Raw genomic sequence first — 18,904 nt, 5'->3', positions numbered from 1 at the left:
AGGTCCTTGTTATTCCATGACCCCTTTTGGAGAGTGGATATGGCTTCCTGTAGAGGACAGCAGCCTAACTACAAATCTGGGCCAATCAATCAATCAATACCTAAGCACCTATACAATATACAGGACACTAGACTAAGTGCTGAGCATACAAAGACAAAAGTGGCACAGTCATTGACCACTCTCAGGGAGCTTACACTGTAATTCTGAGCTCACGTTCTAGCAGTCCCTTTAGAACCTTGGCTTGGAAACTGATGAGAAATTGTCATAGAATCATGTGATCCTTTTAAAGGTCTGTACTTTGACTTCCTAGTTAAATGTTTCTATTCCAAGATTCAGTAATTCTTGGGAAACAAGACATCATGTTTATGAACTGATGATGAAAAGACATGAGGGATCAGAACTACCTAGCCTGTTCTTCCACTTACTAATCAGGTGTTATTTTAGGGACCTTCGATGGCCAAGTGAAAGCCCATTTCCATGACCAAATGTACTTATTTAAATTCTGTCATGAATAGAAGGTCTTTTGGAAGGCTCCCAGGGCCCATAGTGTATCAGACACATGTAATTTCTATCCTAATAGAAACAAATTGAAAACTGATATGAGCAAAAGGTGATGTTTTAGTCAAGTTAAAATGGCTATTTTTCCACCTTCTTGTTTCCCTAGTCATTATCTCTGTTGTGGTATAGAAAGTCCAGAAGACTGAATCTTCAGGACCAAAAAGTGTCACCATAGAAATATTTCTAAGAAGTTAAAATCTTCTAGGGTACAAAATTATCAATCAGGAAATTTAGGAGGCGGGGGGGCATTCTTTCATACAAGTTGTCTTTTTAAGGAAATGGAGGTATTTATTGCATAGTTCCAAAAGCTACTGGTTACACATGGCCTTTTAAAGATTAGTTTCAATATAAAGGTTTAGGATTTTTAGGTGAAGATTGATTTTTTTTACATGGTTCAAAATGTATCTTTCTGTATCAACATTTTTCCATAATAGCTTTCTTTAATGTATTACAGATTAGCCATTCATGTGTATTGAAAACTCCTAAAGTAGATATGCCTTTAACACACTAATTTTACTACTTCAGATAGTGCAGCAACCATTGTTACCATAAAAAATGAAGACGAGAATATGTTTGTGAGCCGAATGATAAGAGAACATAATTATGTCACAATGAGAGTTTGGCTTGGATTATCTCAGCAGTCTAATGGTAAGAGTTACTTTTCTATGTGTTCATTGTGCAGACAAATCTCTGACTGGTCTCATAGAAACTTGTCTCAATTTCAGCCTTTTCTGGAGACTATAAAATGGTGGGCTTTACAAAAAATTCTTCATTGTTGGGGGAAAGCCTCAGGTTCCGGCCATTTTAGCATTGGTTAAAGGTTCTGTGAATATTTAGCCCAGGTGCAAATCAATCATCAAACATTTATTAAGCACCTACTGTGTGAAAAGCAGTAGAGAGACAAAGATGAAAGTCTCTGCCTTGAAGGAGTTTACATCTGAATGGAAATGACAAGATTTACATGTTTGGGGATATGCAAGACATAGAAAGCAGAGTAGGGGGAGGGTTTAAGAATGAGTTTTATTTTAGATTGTGAAATTTCAGATGCCTATGTGACATACAATTTGAAATGGTAAATAAGTAATAATAATGCTTTATAATGTACTATCTTTATAATGTATTATCTAAGCTGATCTTCACAGCATCCTGTAACATAATGCTATCCTCCCCATTTTACAAATATGATAACTGAGACAGCAGCTGGTTAATGGCTTGCCCAGTATTACACAGCTAAAAAAAAGTATCCAAGGCTGGCTTTGAACTCAGAACTTCCTGACTTCAAGTTCAGCACCCTATCTACTATGCCACCTTAGCTACTGCCCAGTGATAGGGAACTGGAGTTCAGGAGATTGACTGGATATATAGATCCAGAGGTTATCTTCCTAGAGAAGCTAGATCCATGGGACCTGATGAGGTCACTAAGGTAGAAGGTACAAAAAGAGAAGGTCCAAGACAGAGCCTTAGTGTATAGCTATAGTTAGGGAGTGTGATTATAGCTCCCTTGAAGTATCCGAAGAAATGGCACATGGAAAAGGGATTATACTTGGTCTGCATGACCTTAGAGAGCAAAAGTAGGAATTGGGAGCTACAAAGGGAAGCAGCGAAGGAGAAACATTTCACCTTGATAGAGGAAAAACTTCCTAACAATTCCAAAAGTGGCATGTGGTGTTAGGGAGGTGGTGGATTCCCTCTCCCAAAAGCAAGGGCTAGAGAACCACTTGGTCAGATATATTGTAGAAAGGATTCTTATCAGGTGCAGCTTGGACTACATGCCTGCTGAGGTCCCTTCTGAGATTCTGTGATTTGAGCCTATTAATAAGTGATCCTAGCTCTCCTGGCCTGGTTTGGAAGCTTATAAATTTTTTAATGAATTAGTGATAATGGAAAAATACCTCTACCCAAAGTATAATAAACCGGTTTGGGTGATAATTGATCCTTGTTTCTAAGAGTCTTGGATCAACAACATTGTCTTTACTTTTGTTGAAAGAGTATATTCAAAAAAAAAGGTCCTAAACTTCTAGGACCTATCTCACTGGTCCTAGACCTCACTGGACTGCCTGGCCCTGTGTATACTAGATATTTTTCACATTTGTGTCCTCACCCTTCAAGGTGCTTTACAGTACTGAGACTGATTCCTAACAATGATTGTTAACAAAATGACAGGATCGATATTTGCACTCTGACCCTAAACAATTAATGTACAGCACTATTTCATTGGTGGAAGTTTTCAGAAGGAAGCTATATGATTTTGAGATAACTTGGACTGTACAAATAGAAGGAATTAGGGCTATTTCTAATGCTAGAAGTTTATTTATAGTGAAGATTCTTTCATCCAAACTACACATTGTAAAAAATATAACTCTCTTCACGCTTCAGAACCTTCTCATATGTTTACTTGAAATTTTAGAGGTGATAACCAAACCTTACTATAATCCCTTCCTATAGATGAGCCTTGGAGTTGGTTGGATGGTTCAGTAGCACAGTATGTCAAATGGGGAAATGAAAGTACGAATATTGGTGAAAATTGTAGCATCTTGCTGGCCTCGAGTGAAATGTGGACTAAAGTTAGATGTGACCAAGGCCATGGAAGAGTTGTCTGCAAAGTCCCTATGGGTAAGTTTTGACTTGGTCTTAAATAGACTATCTAAAGGTTTATACTAAATTAAAATACTGCTGTAGAGCAGCGTGTTGCCAGAAAAATAAAATACACATCAAGCAGGGGCAAAGGTTTGGCTTTGGTCCAAGGCTTGTCAATCCTAGAAGCAACACTCCACTGAATTATGGAGAATTATTTTGCATAGATATTATGATGAAATTTGATTAAGTAGAAAGAAAAATGCAAGAGCTAGCTGAGATTCATTTGAAAGTTAACAAACATATTAACCTCCATGTAAGTAACTTCTATCTAGGGAAAAATTTTAAACTCCTTCATTTTAAAAGAAAATTTTAACTTTGAAAACTTTTAAAGAATGTGAGTTAATTGAGGAAGCATATTATAGTAGAAGAGGGGCAAATATAGTATCAAAAAGCCAGAATTTCCCACTTAAGTGACCTTAAGACAAATCACTTAACCTCTCCGTACCTCGGTTTCCTCATCTGTAAAATTAGGTTAGAGGAGATGATATCTGAGGTCTCTTTCAGCTCCAAATTTGTGATCATATGACTGTGTAGGAACTTGAGCTTTCATTATTTCGTCGTTGACTTACTTTCCTTCTTTCCTCAGACCCATTAAATTTCATGGTAACTTTGAATCTATGCATGGATCGTTTTTAATTGTTACTAACTACCGAAAATCATCAGAGGAAAATCTAATTACACAGATGTTTCCATCACTCACTGGTACCATAATATAAAATACCACATTAATGATTTTATCTCCGTGGGAAAAGCTTCTGAATTTTTCACAATTCAGCATATCTTTCCATGTGGGTGTTGGGGGGTGGAGGAGAGGCAGAATATTTTCCCATTTCAGTGAGCAGAATATTAAAGATGAAATATTGATGCTGATTTATTAATCAGTATAGAACTTGAATTGTGGAAAGCTAGAAATCTACAGTTTAAATCGCCCTGGTGATTTGATCATTTAAAAATTAAATAGTACTAAGTGATTCACAAATAACAGTTTAACCAGGGCAATGGAAAATTTGCTATAATTGTAGCTCAGTCCAATGCACATGAAATATAAGAAGATTGTAGTTTTTACCAACTTGTCTAGGATCAAAAAATATACTGACGTGTGATACTCTAAAAAGACTGCTCTGAGAGTATGAGAATTGTAAGTTTCTTGATCTTTTTTTGAAGAAATTACCATAAACGTCACCAGAATATTAATTAAATGCATTTTATATACAGTAAATGGCACAGTACATAGAGTGTTGGTCCTGGAGTCAGGAGGACCTAAGTTCAAATCCAGCCTCTGATGCTTACTAGCTATGTAACCCCTCTTAATCTTGTTTGCCTCAGTTCCTCATCTATAAAATGAGCTGGAGAAGGAAATGGCAAACCACTCTTAATATCTCTGCCAAGTAAACCCAAATGGGGTAAAAAAGAGTCAGACATGACTGAAAAAACAACTGAACAACAACAAATATAGTAAATAATGTGGTTTTTTTTTTCAAAATTAATTGTTGAAGTACCAAAATGGCTAGAATGTATTAAGGACAAGATTAGCTAGCATTTATGTGGTGCTCTGAGGTTTGTAAAGCACTTTGCAAATATTATCACATCTGATCCTCACAGCAACTCTGGAAGGTAGGTGCTATTACTATCTCCATGTTACAAATGAGGAAACTGAGTCAGAGAGGTCAAATGACTTGTCCACAGTCATACAGGTAGGAAGTATGATTGAAACAAAACCTGTGAGTTTAGAGTTTATCCGTACTGGGCTGAATTAATATGTTTTATATGCTTTTAATAAAACCAAAAATATTGATTATCTTTTTCCTGTCTCATTTCATCCAACATCCAACCTCTCCCTAATACAGGAACAAACTACAGAGGAGTGGCTATCACGTTTGCTGTCATGACTTTCTTAGCTTTCGTTTGTGTACTGATGTGGCGCCTCTACCAAAAGAAACGTTTTCACTGGGCTGGCTTCTCTTTGGTGCGCTTTGACCATAGGATGAATGAAGATGAGATTATGCTTCCATCATTCCATGACTGAATTATTCTAAAAGCTTATTGATTTGCAGTTTGTTAAAGAAAAGTAGATTTTCAAATATATTTCCAGGAGCATGGTGTCTATTTCATGTGGACCAAATCTGAAGCCTTTAGGAACATTTTAGGTCTCTAAACTGTGATTGGTTGGTTTGGATTTTTTTTTTAATGTTCATACAGTCACATGCCATTCTTTATTATTTTAATTATTAGGGGGGTAAGACTAGAATGAAAAACTAAATTGAAAATAGGACAGTTTAATGGGCATTTGAGCTGACCATGTTACAATATAGGATACAGAATACACAAGAAAATGAATGAATGCTGTTGTGCTAGGTCATGCATCTCTAATTGGTGGAAAAGCTGAAGGTAGAAGTCACACTGTATTAGAGCATTCTGCTTTGTGGACAATATAATTTCCACATTTGTGCAGTCAAACCAGTGTATACTGATTAGTACAACAAAGTATAATCAGGAAACAACCAAATTTAAATATGATCAGAGATATGTGGTTTTTTTCCTCCACCTTTAGCCATTTGCTTCAGGGCTAAGAGGTAGAAGTTGAAGAGAGGGAGAAGAGGAAAGAGAGGGTAAGATCTTTTCCTAAGGTGAAATGTTGACTGACTCTTGCTTTGTAAAAGTGTCAATTTTTGGCAAGCTGTTTTTTTTGTGCTACACAATTTGATGATAACTAAGATTCCTTTCATCTCAAAAATCCCTTTCTGATTCATAATTTTGCTTAGAATGACATGGCTTCTAACCTTAGGAAGGCTTTGGTTGGTTCTTCATTTCCTAAAGTATGGGGGGGGACACTAACAGCATTTAGTGTTCACCCCATTACTGTGACAGTGTTTTTATATAATTATATATGTACTGAAGGTCATTCTTTCCCATTAAAGGGAACCAACTAAAGCAGCAACTGGAAAATCAGACGTGATATACCTCACTGGGCTAATTTTTGACTAAGACAATTTTGACTGAGACTGCTTTTCTGCCCTTCCCCCCCCCAAAAAAAGAACTAAGGACATCAATGAACTAGCATTTATTAAGTGTGTCTAATGTGTCGGGGCTGTGTTAAACATTGGGTGTACCAAGAAAGGCGAAAGCAGTGTCTGCCCCTAGGGAGCTCCCATTCAAATTGGGGAGGAGGCAGCAGCATGTAAATAAGTAGGTAGTACATAGAAGATAACCTTAAAGGGGAAATTAGAGTGATGAAGAGAATCATAGATGTATCCTATACCTGTGAACATAGACTGAGATTTAAAATATTACTACAATTCCTAATATAATATTTAATATCATGATTTGTCAAAGAACATTAATTTTCTATGGTTAGTGCTATAACATTTTATAATTTGGCATCTAGTTCTAATGATGGCACCCTCTGGAAATGCTAATTTTGTATAAATGTTTTATTCAGTATTCTACTTATAAATATTTGCACTTCTGAGAATTTTTGTATACAAATATGCATAGTTTTATTTTATAGCTTGCTCCCAAGGCTATTAAATTATGTTAAAGTTGTGAATAGTTTTCTTAAATAAGTCTTAATATATTCTGCAAATATCTTGTTTTATTGGAATAAACAAATGCCTTAAGTCCATCATGCTAGTTTCTTTGCCCTAGAAATTGTACAACATAGCATCTGAGTCTATATCATTGAAAGAGCTAAGACAATGTATTTATGGGAGATGTGCAGATATGTACAGTAACAGTGCCTTAAAGTTTTCCTCAATAAAATAACTGGAATTTTTTTGGAAAATGATCATTTCTAGATTGAGATTCATTATGCCTAGAGCATATTATGAAAAAATGAATGGTCAGCTGACCTGCTTAGGATTACCAGCTTTAAAACTCTCAAACCTTTAATCAGTCTTGTAAAATTAAATTGTCAGCTATCCTTCACCTTCTGATGGATCCATTTTCATCAATTGAGAGTTGACTCTTTCAGTGAATGAAATGTGTACATTTCTGGATTTTGGTAATTAGGCTTCTGCCCAAACCATTCTAGCTAATTCTAGCTAGAATTGACTCCCATTCAAATTCAGTAGCAGCTTGCTCTCCTCTATTTTGCCTGTTTTGATATGGATAACTTTTAAGGGGGGAAATACAAGAGCCTTGGGGAAAATGGACATACATGCATTCAATGGTATAGGTAACAGTAGAGGTGGTATAATTAAATGGTGCCTTAAAACCAATCTGCACTGAGTTAACTTCTTGACAAGATAACTGCCTGAATGAGAGAGAGAGACTTCAACTCCCACATATCTACTCCAACAAAACCCTGAAGTCTGCAACACACCAAATAAGCCAGAAAGTCAACGAGAACCAGTAAGTGACATCTTACATCCCAGAAAAGCACAAAAAAATAGACCAGAAGCCCATGGAAAAGAGGAAAAAGGGCCCCTCCACCAAAGTGAGCAAGCGATATAACTAGAGGTAGAAGGCTCTTCTGAGAAAGCTCCAGGGTGGAGAGATCTTGGAGGCCCCAGAAGGGGGGAAATGGATAGCTACCAGTGGTACTGACCAACAGAGGGACAAGGTAAGATCCCGACAGCTCAGAACCAAGGATTCTGAGATCCCTAGCATTTCATCCTGAGTTACCAGAGAAGGCCCAGGAGATCCAGTATTCTTTTTATCCTCTTGTCTTCTTATCTCACCTACACTGGCCTAATTGGTCTGTAAGCTTTGACCTGCTCTGTTTCCATCATGGATTAGTTTGCACATCTTTATGCAGCCCAGAACTGAGGGCCCCACTCAGTTCCAGGGGCTTCCCATTTTGGTGCCAGATCTAGTGAATACACTTGGATCCAGCTTAGTCCTACTGTAACTCAGAACTCCTGAGTTCAAGCAATCCACCAGCCCTCAGTCTTTTCAGCAGCAGAGATTACAGGACCTTTGAAAGAATAGGTTTAATAGAATGGTTGGGGCAGAAGCCTAATTACCAAAAGTTTGAGAAAGAGTGGAAGTATTCCTCTGAGTTCCCAAATGAAAACTATGGCCTTTGCCCCTCTCATACACCTTTCAGAGATATTAGTTTTCTAGCCTCTGGAAGCTAATGCTTTCTTACCTTCTCTGTTCTTGATTCATTGACCACAAGAAAATTTCCTCCAGCCAGATTATAATAGCCAGCTCTGCCTTTTGTGGTTTTGCTGAGAGATCCACCTATTTGACATGATCAGCCCAGTGGCTTTCAGATGAAAGGCTCCCCTGTTTTCTTCTCTTAGCCTGGCTTTTCCCCTATCTTCCTCTTAGAAGGAGCCTCCCTCCCAGTTTGATCTTGACTTTGGACCCTGCATCTCCTGGTACTACCTTAGTACTCTTCTTTTCAGTTAAGCAGAAAGGACAGTACAAACACTCCTCTGTGCTCTTACTTTACTGGTCCCAGTTACTCCAGGGCTCTCAACATGATGCGTGTATAGGCAAACATGGAATGGAATTTTATATAATATTACCAAGATAATTTCATAACCTATTGTGTTCAATGCCCATTGTGTCAAAATTTTAATTTGAAAAATATTTATCAAGTGTCTGCTGTGTATAGAATATTATGGAAGGCCCTAGGGTAGATGCAAAGTGTAAATAAAATATGATCCCTGACCTTATGGAATTAAGGCTCTAAAAGAGGGGTTTTTAACCTGGGGTCCACTGAACCCCAGAGGGCTCCATGAATAGATTTCAAAGGATCCATGAACTTTGGTGGGAAAAATACAACTTTATTTTCAATATAATTGGGTCTTTTTCTTAATCCTATGCATTCTATCTTATTTAAAAAGATTATTCTGAGAAGAGATCCATGGGATTCATTAGATTACCAAAGGGGTCCATGACACAAAATAGGCTATGTACTTCTCCCTGCTCCTCACCCTTAGTACATTAAGGCATGTTGGTTGGTCTGTGAACTGCTCCAGCCATAGGAACTATGCCTAAAAAGCTTATTAAACCTGGCAATATCAATACCTGATCTATGTCCCAAAAAGATCAAAGAAAGAAGAAAAGGATCCATGTAAGGATCCAAAAATATCTATGACTCTTCATTGTGGCAAAGAATTGGAAATTGAAAGAATACCTATCAATTGGGGAATGTCTCACCAGTTGTGGTATATGTATATGAGAAATGATGATGTCTTTGAAAAGCCTGAGAAGACTTTATGAACTGATACAACATGAAGTAAGTAAAACCAGGAAAATAATTTATACAATATTAACAATAGCATAAAAACAAACAACTTTGAAACTCAGGAACACTGATCAATATGATGGAATTGAATGGGATGGATAATTGTGAAGACTTCACAGGGTATGTCTAATGGAGTAGGAGAGGTTTGGGGATTTGGCTTTGTGATTTTCTAAGGTCAGGGCCTGGAGCTGTGGGCATGCCCTTCCCCCTCTCTCTCAGATGTTAGAAGATAATGGACTTCCTGTGAGCTATTTGTTCTCTGCTCCAGGAAGGTCTCTTCTCCCCCCCCCCCACCCCATTTCTTCTCCTAGACTTTCAGATGCCACCCTGGCAGTTGAGTTCTGATAGGGAAAAGCCTGAATGGACCAGATCAACCTTGGTCCTCTGCCTGGTTTTCACGCCTAGACTGTAAGCCCACCTCCCAGCCAGTGGTGAGAAGGGATAGAGGTGGGTGGGAATCTTTTCATTAAGAGTATAAATTAAGGCAGGTTCCCTTTTACCTCGCCTCCTCCATTATGGAGGTGTGCCCAAATCTTGCAAGGTTTGTAAAATAAATTTACTTTGTTTCTCCTAAGGATGTCTCTCCTATTATTTAAAAAATCCTGTCCCACCAAGCCTGTCAAAGTTAGTCATCACCCAATATGGCTGTAACTGTGTACAATGATTCCTGGTTCTGCTTCCCTCACTCAGCCTCAGTTCATATAAGTCTTTCCAGGTTTTTCTGAAGTCTGCCTGCTTTTCATTCCTTATAGCACAATAGTTTTCCATTATATTCATATACGAATAGTCGTATTTTCTCTATTAACTCCAATGCTAATAATTTCCAGGACAGCTGATAGCTCAGTAGTTTCTGTGCATACAGTGTTCTTAGAGGACAAAAAAGTTCAGATTCTATTACAAAAGACATATCTCAAAATATAAATAACATTGAAAAATATAACATTGCAATAAATTTCTTAGAAATTCATTTTTGAGAAACTATGTGGTACTCTATGACAATAGTATTTAGATAATACTAATGAATCCATGCTTTCATTGATATGAAGTAGTGGATAGGACACTAGACTTGAAGTTAGGAAGGCCTGAATTGGTCTATTATTTCTTAATATTCACTACTTCTTACCTGTGTAACTATGGGCAAGTCACTTAAAGTCTTTGTTATTCAGTAGTTTTTCAGTCATATCCCACTCTTTATGACTTCATTTGGGGTTTTCTTGGCAGAGATACTGGAGTGGTTTGCTGTTTCCTTCTTCAGCTTATTTTACAGTTGAGGAAACTGAGATAAACAGGGTTAAGTGACTTGCCCAGAATCACATAGTTAGTGTCTGTGGCCAGATTTGAACTGAGGGAAGTAAGTCTTGCTTACTCCAGGCCCAAAACTGTATCCACTACACCACTTAACTCACCCTAACTTAAGCTCTCCTGTCTTCAATTTCCTTATCTATAAAATGGAGATAATAGCACCTACCTCACAGGTTTGTTGTAAGAATCAAATGAAATAACTTTAACCTTATTATTTTTTATAATAACAATGCTAGTTATTACTATGATGATGATTGCCATCGTGTTTGTTGTTATTAATATTATATGGATATTTTCTTCGACAGTGCAGACTGAAATCCTGCAAATACCTGCCCAAAAAAAAAAATCCTGTCCCACACAGAATCGACTACAGTTCCAGAGGACTTACAATAAAACATGCTAGCCACCTCCTCATAGAGAGCTAATGAACTCAAGAGTATTGATTGAAGCCTATTAGGGTGGGGTGGGGGGGTGAGGGGGGAGGAAATGAGACATAGCTAATGCAGGGATTTGTCTTACTTGACAATTCATAATTTGTAACAGTTTTGTTTTTCTCACTTATTCAGTGGATGGAGAAAGAGGAAATGGAAGAGAAAGAATTCAGAACTGAAAAGAAAATAAAATTGAATTATTTTTAAAAAAGTTACTCCCCTACTCAAGAGGGTAACTTTGTAGTCACTACACAATTCTCTGCAGATCACACACAATTCAAAAAATGTTTGTTCAGGGTGAAACTAAGTACCTTTCTGGATCTCTGTTTCCTTCTCCCTAAACCCAGCAGTTGTTAGCTATTTTTTTTTCCACTTCTCCTTGACGAAGTTTAATGCCTAGAACCTAAATAGCTAATTAAAACTAGCATTAATAGCTGAGAAAAGCTTAATGTATACCTCCTCCTAGATAATACTGAATTTAATATGGGCTATTAATGACTGAAAGAGTGCATAAAGCAAAGAACTGAGGCATCATATAAGGCGAATAGAAGAGAATCTCTGAGTCAAAGGGACTTGTAGCTCCCCCCAAAATCATACTGTATAACTGTTGATAACCTCTTTGAATACACAATTTCAGGCTACAAAGAAGTTAAAGAAGGTTCTAGAGCACTATAAAGATTAGAGAAAAATAAAAACCAGGTGGAAAAAAAGTTAAATGACTGGATTTTTTTAAGCATAGGGAAATGCAAGCCAAGAGAACATCTAACAATAGTCTTTGAGAATGCAGAGTCCTAAAATTCTATCTAGTAGAAAGAGTCAGACCTGAGTTCAATCTATCTGTTTTAAATGTTTGTGTGTATGTGTGTGTGTGGAGAGGGAGAGATGTCTCCTGTTATATATATTTGTGAATATACAGATATAGGTACATACATACACACAACAGTACTCATTCATACACTCTTTTCCTGGCTTCTTCCCTAACAAAAAGAGTATTAGGAGGCAGATCTGGCAGTTCTCCCCTTCGGTTCTTCTCATATGGCTGAATAAGAGGTTGAACTTGGGCTAACCCAGGTGTCTATTAGTAATTCAATTCTATCTTCAAATATATCCCTGTATTTTTTATTTGTATACCTGTGTGTATGCTTAGATTATAAAGATATCTTATATTTTTAGGATTAGTTAAGAATTATAGTCTCAATTTATACAACTCATTTTTGTTGGACTCATGTTTCACTAAGCTAGAAATTTCTTTGAAAATCCATATGTTTACTAGTTCTTATTAAATGTGTAATATGTATGCGTAACACACACCCACACACACACACCCAGAGTTCCCACTATACAAACAATAATGTTGTGCTGCTCCCCCTAGTGGATTAACATAAGAACTAAGCGACACAATTTAAAATGTCTGAAGTTTAATTTTGTTAAGCTATCTATATGACGTTCTTTTTGAAACCAACAGATGAATCACCACATTTGTGAAAAGGTTTACACTGTGGAAAAATAATATGGAACCTTAATAATGAAAGTGATTGGTGAAGGTCTAATCATTATTTGAAAGTGTTTTTTAAATAGTCCTGGGACCCTAAATGAATTTCCAGTGTTGTTTACCATTTTCCTTATATAAACGCTAAAGTGTGTGTATCTATTCAGAATTGTAACCAGGTTGATACTGAGTTTATATCAATATGCTTCTAGATGAAAATAAAATTGTAACATGGGGGAATGGTAAACAGCGGTGCTTTGTATGTAGTGAAATAAACGGGTGATACAAAGAAAGTTGGAAAGCTCTTTATGAAATACTGAGAAATTAAGAAAAGTGTAACTATAAGAATGGAATACACACTAACTATGACCATTTCAGAGTAAAAGTGAATGAGAATGAATGGACAAAGAATCTTTATGAGAATTCATAGGGAGTAACTAAGAAATTATGGAACTTTACGGGATTTGGGACTTCATCAGTGGAGAGGAACTCCCTCAAACAATGCTTTTCAACCATTGTTCTATAACTTAAAATCTTAGAGAGTTTCTTGGAACACAGTGATTTAGTGATTTATCCAGTCACAGACACAGTATTGATGCCAAGGCCAACCTTCTATCTGCTACACTCAAGCCGCCTCTCTTTGTATATTGAAATTAATCCATTTAAATGTAAACACTAAATAAGCTTAATCAGTTGTTTTATTTTTCAATGCTGTTTTTAATAAAACGTTTCATTTTTTAAAATCTGGTGCTCTCCAATATTCAAATTAACCTGTTTGGTGAAGTATTTAAATGTTGGTTGCTGGTGGTGGTTTTTTTTTTCCCCTTTTAAGAAGTGAAAAAGATTAACAAGCAACATTGAAGCTCTTAGCTCTGCTGGTCTTCTAGGAGTTGTCTTATACTGTTGTGGAAGGAGCCAGCCCTTTGTAAAGGACCTATAAATAAGGTAATCAGAGACAAATTGAGGTTCTTCATGAAGGGGTGTCTCCTACACAACAGTCCAATGCTAGTTCATTGCCCAAGTTATCTCAATGAGTCAAGAATGGATCAAAGGGACATGTCCAAATCCTTCCAGGTCTCAAACAGACTCATCAACCTCATTAGGTTGAATACCCCCTGACTGACCTCCTACAACTAAAATCACAGATTTTAAATCTGGAGTATTGGTTGTGGTGAGATAGCATAGGGAATAGACAGAGAGCTAATTCCCAAACTGAGAAGTCCTAGGTTGAAGTTCTGCCTCTGACCATACTAGCTATGTGACTCTAGCCAAGTCACTTAACCTCACTATACTTTAGGTACTCTTAAGACTATAAGTTAATTAATTTTAAGAATTTAAAAAATTTTTAAAAGACCATAAGTTGTAAAAGTTGTGGTATATGGATGTAATGGAATAGTATTATGCTATAAGGAATGGTGAGCCAGAAAAATTTGGAAAGATTTACATGAACTGATACAAAGTGAAATGTGCAGTATTTCTATATATTATGAACAAAGCTGAACAGCAAGAGATAGAAAGAGAACTTCTATTTAAAGTCCATAATGTAGCCATTATATTAAATAATATATACATTATTTAAAGTCTATAATGTAGACATTATAAAATATCTAGGAGTCTACTTACCAAGACAAACCCAGAAACTAAATAAACACAATTACAAAACACTTTTCATACAAATAAAGTCAGACTTAAATAATTGGAAAAATATCACTTGTTCATGGGCAAGCTGAGCTAATATAATAAAAATGACAATTCTACTTAATTTACTTATTCAGTGCCATACCAATCAAACTACCAAAAATAATTTTATAGCACTAGAGAAAATAATAACAAAATTCATCTGGAAGAACAAAATGTGCAGAATAGCAAGGGAAGGTGGCCTAGTTGTACCAGATCTTAAATTGTATTATAAAGCAGCAAATATCAAAACTACTTGGTACTGGCTAAGAAATAGAATGGTGGATCAGTGGAATAGGTTAAGTACACAAGACACAGTAGTCAGTGACTGTGGTAATCTACTGCTTGATAAACCCAAAGACCCCAGCTTCTGGGGTAAGACCTCACTGTTTAAAAATAACTGCTGGGAAAACTGGAAAATAGTATAGCAGAAACTAGGCATATACCAATATCTTACACTGCATACCAAGATCAAGTCAAAATGGGTACACAAATTAGATACAAAGACTGATACTATAAGCAAACTAGGAGATCAAGGAACAGTTTACCTGTCAAATGTATGGAGAACAGAAGAATTTATGACTAAAGAGATAGAAAACATTATAAAAAAGCAAAATGGATAATTTTGATTACATTACATCGAAAAGTTTTTGCACAAAGCCAATACAACCAAGAGCAAAAGGGAAGCAGAAAGCCGGGAAACAATTTTTATAACCAGTGTCTCTGGTAAAGGCTTTATTTCTAAAATATATAGAGAATGGAGTCAAATTTATAGGAATATGAGTCTTTCCCTAAATGGTCAAAGGATATAAACAGGCAGTTTTCAGGTGAAGAAATTAAAGCTATCTGTACTCATATGAAAAAAATGCTCTAAATCATTATTGAACAGAGAAATGTAAATCAAAACAACTCTGAGGTAACACATCACACCTATCAGATTAGCTAACGACAAAATAGGAAAATGATAAATGTTGGAGAAGATGTGGGAAAATTGGAACACTAATGCATTGTTGGTGGAGTTCTGGATTGATCCAACCATTCTGGAGAGCAATTTGGAACTATGCCCAAAGGGCTATAAAACTACATATACCTTTTTGACCCAGCAATACCACTTCTAGGTCTGTAACCCAAAGAGATCATAAAAATGGGAAAGGACTCACATATACAAAAATATTTATAGCAGCTCTTTTTTGTGGTGGCCAAGAACTGGAAATTGAGAGGATGCTCCTCAATTGGGGAATGGCTGAACAAGTTGTGGCATATGAATGTAATGGAATACTATTGTTCCATAAGAAATAATAAGCAGGTGGACTTCGGAAAAACTTGGAAAGCTTTACATGAACTGATACTGAGTGAAGTGAACAGAACTAGGAGAACATTGTATACAGTAACAGCCACATTGTACAATGACTAACTTTGATAGACTTAGCTCTTCTCAGCAATGCAAGGATCTAAGAGAACTCCAAAATACTCATGATGGAAAATGCCATCCACATCCAGAGAAAGAACTATGGAGTCTGAATGTAGATCAAAGCATACTATTTGCTCGTTTCTTCTTTCTTGTAGTTCCTCCCATTGGTTCTAATTCTTCTTTACAACATGACTAATGTGAAAATATGTTTAATATGAATGTGTGCATATGTGTATGTACATATGTACATGTATATATGTATATAGCGAGAACCTATATCATATTGCATGCTGTCTTGGGGAGGAAGGAGAGGAAAAGGGAGAAAATTTAGAACTCAGAATCTTATGAAAGTGAATATTGAAAACCAAAAATAAATAAAGTTTTTTTTAATTGAAATAAATAAATAAAAGTTAAATGAGCAGAACCAGGAGAACATTGTACACAGTAACAGCAATGCTGTGTGATAATCAGCTGTGATAGATTTAGCTCTTCTCAGCAATACAATGATCCAAAACAATTCCAAAGCACTCAGGATGGAAAATGCTATCTACATCCAGGGAAAGAACTGATGGAGTCCAAATGAAGATTGAAGCACACTGTTTTCTCTTTATTTTTTTCATGGATTTTTCCCCTTTTTTCTGCTTCTTCTTTCACAACATGATTAATATGGAGATATGTTTTATGTGATTGCACCTATATAACCAAGTTGCTTAGGGAGGGAAAAAAATTTGGAACTCAAAATTTTATTTTAAAAAATGATTGTCAAAAATTTTCTTTACATGTAATTGGAAAAAATAAAATATTGTTTTAAAGAAAGAGTTTTTAAAAAAAAAAAGATTATAAGTGGCAGAGATGCTAGCCTGTATCGAGAGAGTTTGCTCACCTGGGAGTTCCCAGCATTAATGAAATTGCAGGTTCTGTCCCTATCACTATAATAATCATGGTTTCTGACACATACATAATAATACCTACTAGCAGTTATGTAGTGCACAAAGGTTTGCAAAACATTTTAAAATTTTATTTCATTTGATTCTCACAGAAATCCTAGAAGGTAGGTGTTTTTTATCCCCATTTTACAAATGAGGAATCTGAGGCAAACAGGCTGAGTGACTCGCTTGCCCAGGGTAACACAGCTAAGAAATTTTTGAGCCTGGATTTGAACTCAGGTCTTCCTGACTCCAGGTTCAGCATTCTATCTGCTGGGCTACCTAGCCACCCAGGGCCCAGCTGTATACAGCATGTAAGCATTTGCAGTACATTATATACATTATTCCATTTGATCCTCATAACCTATTTGGCAGGTATGTATTATAGGCATTATTTTCTTCATATTATAGATGAAATTGAGGCCCTAAAAATTAATTTATATTACTTAATGGCCAGTATTTATATAGTGCTTTAAGGTTCACAAAGCATTTTATATTTGTTATTTCATTTTCTCTCACAACAATCCTATGAGATAGGTGCTATTATTATCCTCATTTGGCCAGAAGAGGTTAACTGACTTGTCCAGGATTATATAGCTAATGTCTGAAGCAGAGCTGAACTTAGTTCTCCCTGACTCCAAATTTATTGCTTTATACACTGCACCACCTAGATCTAATTCACCAATGATCACACAGTAATAAATTCCAGAGCCGCAGTATGAACCCAGATTATCTGATTTCAATCCAGTGCTCTTTTATTATGCCACTATTGTTCTCAAACATTATGGGATTTAATAATGCAGTGTTATTATACAGAGAACCCGAGCCATGCCATGCTGGGTTACTCAGAATTAAGAAGTCTAATCACTAGTGCTACTTACTGTATTAATCTAACTATAGTAATAATAAACATTTATGTGGTGCCTTACTGTTTATAAAACACTATGAAAAAGAGATCCCTAGTGACAAACTTTTGGGAAGATATGGGATGAGATTCTCACTGCATGTACTGCCGTGGATGGATTCCAGTCTGCAATCTGAATTGTTGGAGGCAATCTGAATCAATGAGATCACAGATCTTTTCAGCATTCCAGAGTCATGAAAAAAGGATTGGGAGAATTTACAAGAGTTACCCCTTGAAGAAGAAATATTTCATTGATTGCCATAGTCAAAACTTTCATCACTGAGTGGCCACTTCTCTGGTGTTTGTTGCTTTGGCACTAACTAGATCCACAATGTATCACTGGGCCAGTATTTAAAGACTTTCTAGCTTGATAAGACCTGCTACAATTTGATAAGAGCTGAACTTTGTCAGCTTAACCATTGCAAGTTCAGAATCACCACCATGCCATGATGAGGCATACAAGTCAGTTTCAACTGGATAAAAAAATCACAGATTACTCAAAATATCAACTACCAATAGAAATAATCCTGCTGTGGGAGGCAGATTCAAGATGGCAGATTAGGGGCAGCCACCCAACTGACTAGGTGGCACACTGGATAGAGCACCAGGCCTAGAGTCAGGAAAACTCGTCTTCCTGAGTTCAAATCTTATCTCAGACTCTGGCTATGTGACTCTGAGCAAGTCACTTAACCCTATTTGCCTCAGTTTCCTCATCTGTAAGATGACCTGGAGAAGAAAATAGCAAACTACTCCCATATCTGTGCCAAGAAAACCCTAAATGGGGTCACAAAGAGTTGGACATGAGTGAAAAATGACTGAGTAAAAGCTCGGGTGAACTCTTCTAGCATTCTTTTCCAAACAACTTTAAAATAATGCCCCAAATCAAATCTTGGAGCAGCAGAGTCAACAAAAAAATGGGGTGAGATATTTTTCCAGCCTAAGAAACTTAAGAGGGAGGCAGGAGAAGTCTTTAACACCAGTGTGGAGGTCTGGAGTGTACATATGTGGCAGCAGCAGGAGAAGCTGCAGCAGCAGCAGGAGAAGCTTTAAGACCTCACAGAAACAGTGAAGGGGTTTGACAATTGCTCAGGAAGAGATCACAAAAAACTCCTTGCTGGCAACAGGTACATCTGGCACTGATTGGCAACTGTATTGCCCATATACAGTTATGTATTGCAGTTCCAGGGAGAAGAGCACTGGTGGTCAGTCACAAGGGAGCAGGAGCCCTGGTCACAGTTCCAAAGCAGAGAGGAGTATTAGTGCATGCAACTATAGGGGAACAAGGGCCCTTCTTTGGTAAAGACCAGAACACAGACCAGGAGAACAGTAACTATACCTCTTTCCAGGAGAACACCACCTTGGAAGAACCA

The 18,904-nt window shown here is 36.7% G+C and overlaps 1 protein-coding gene across 2 annotated transcripts in view; it reads left to right on the top strand.

Moving 5' to 3' along the window:
* LOC118835778 (CD302 antigen) overlaps nt 1-18,904 on the top strand; it is a 204,233-nt gene that overhangs the window by 121,224 nt on the left and 64,105 nt on the right. Inside the window, exons 33-35 of one of the 2 annotated variants that reach the window (XM_036743028.1) lie at nt 1,084-1,206; nt 3,004-3,171; nt 5,043-6,625. In XM_036743028.1, the coding sequence (XP_036598923.1) occupies nt 1,084-1,206; nt 3,004-3,171; nt 5,043-5,221 (470 nt within the window). In that variant the 3' untranslated portion in view covers nt 5,222-6,625. Of the gene's footprint in view, nt 1-1,083; nt 1,207-3,003; nt 3,172-5,042; nt 6,626-18,904 lie in introns of those variants that run through there. The other variant, XM_036743034.1, reaches the window with a different exon arrangement.

This window comes from Trichosurus vulpecula, chromosome 2 (assembly GCF_011100635.1).
Source record: "Trichosurus vulpecula isolate mTriVul1 chromosome 2, mTriVul1.pri, whole genome shotgun sequence".
Taxonomy (NCBI): domain Eukaryota; kingdom Metazoa; phylum Chordata; class Mammalia; order Diprotodontia; family Phalangeridae; genus Trichosurus; species Trichosurus vulpecula.
This window is presented reverse-complemented; position numbering and strand designations above follow the sequence as displayed.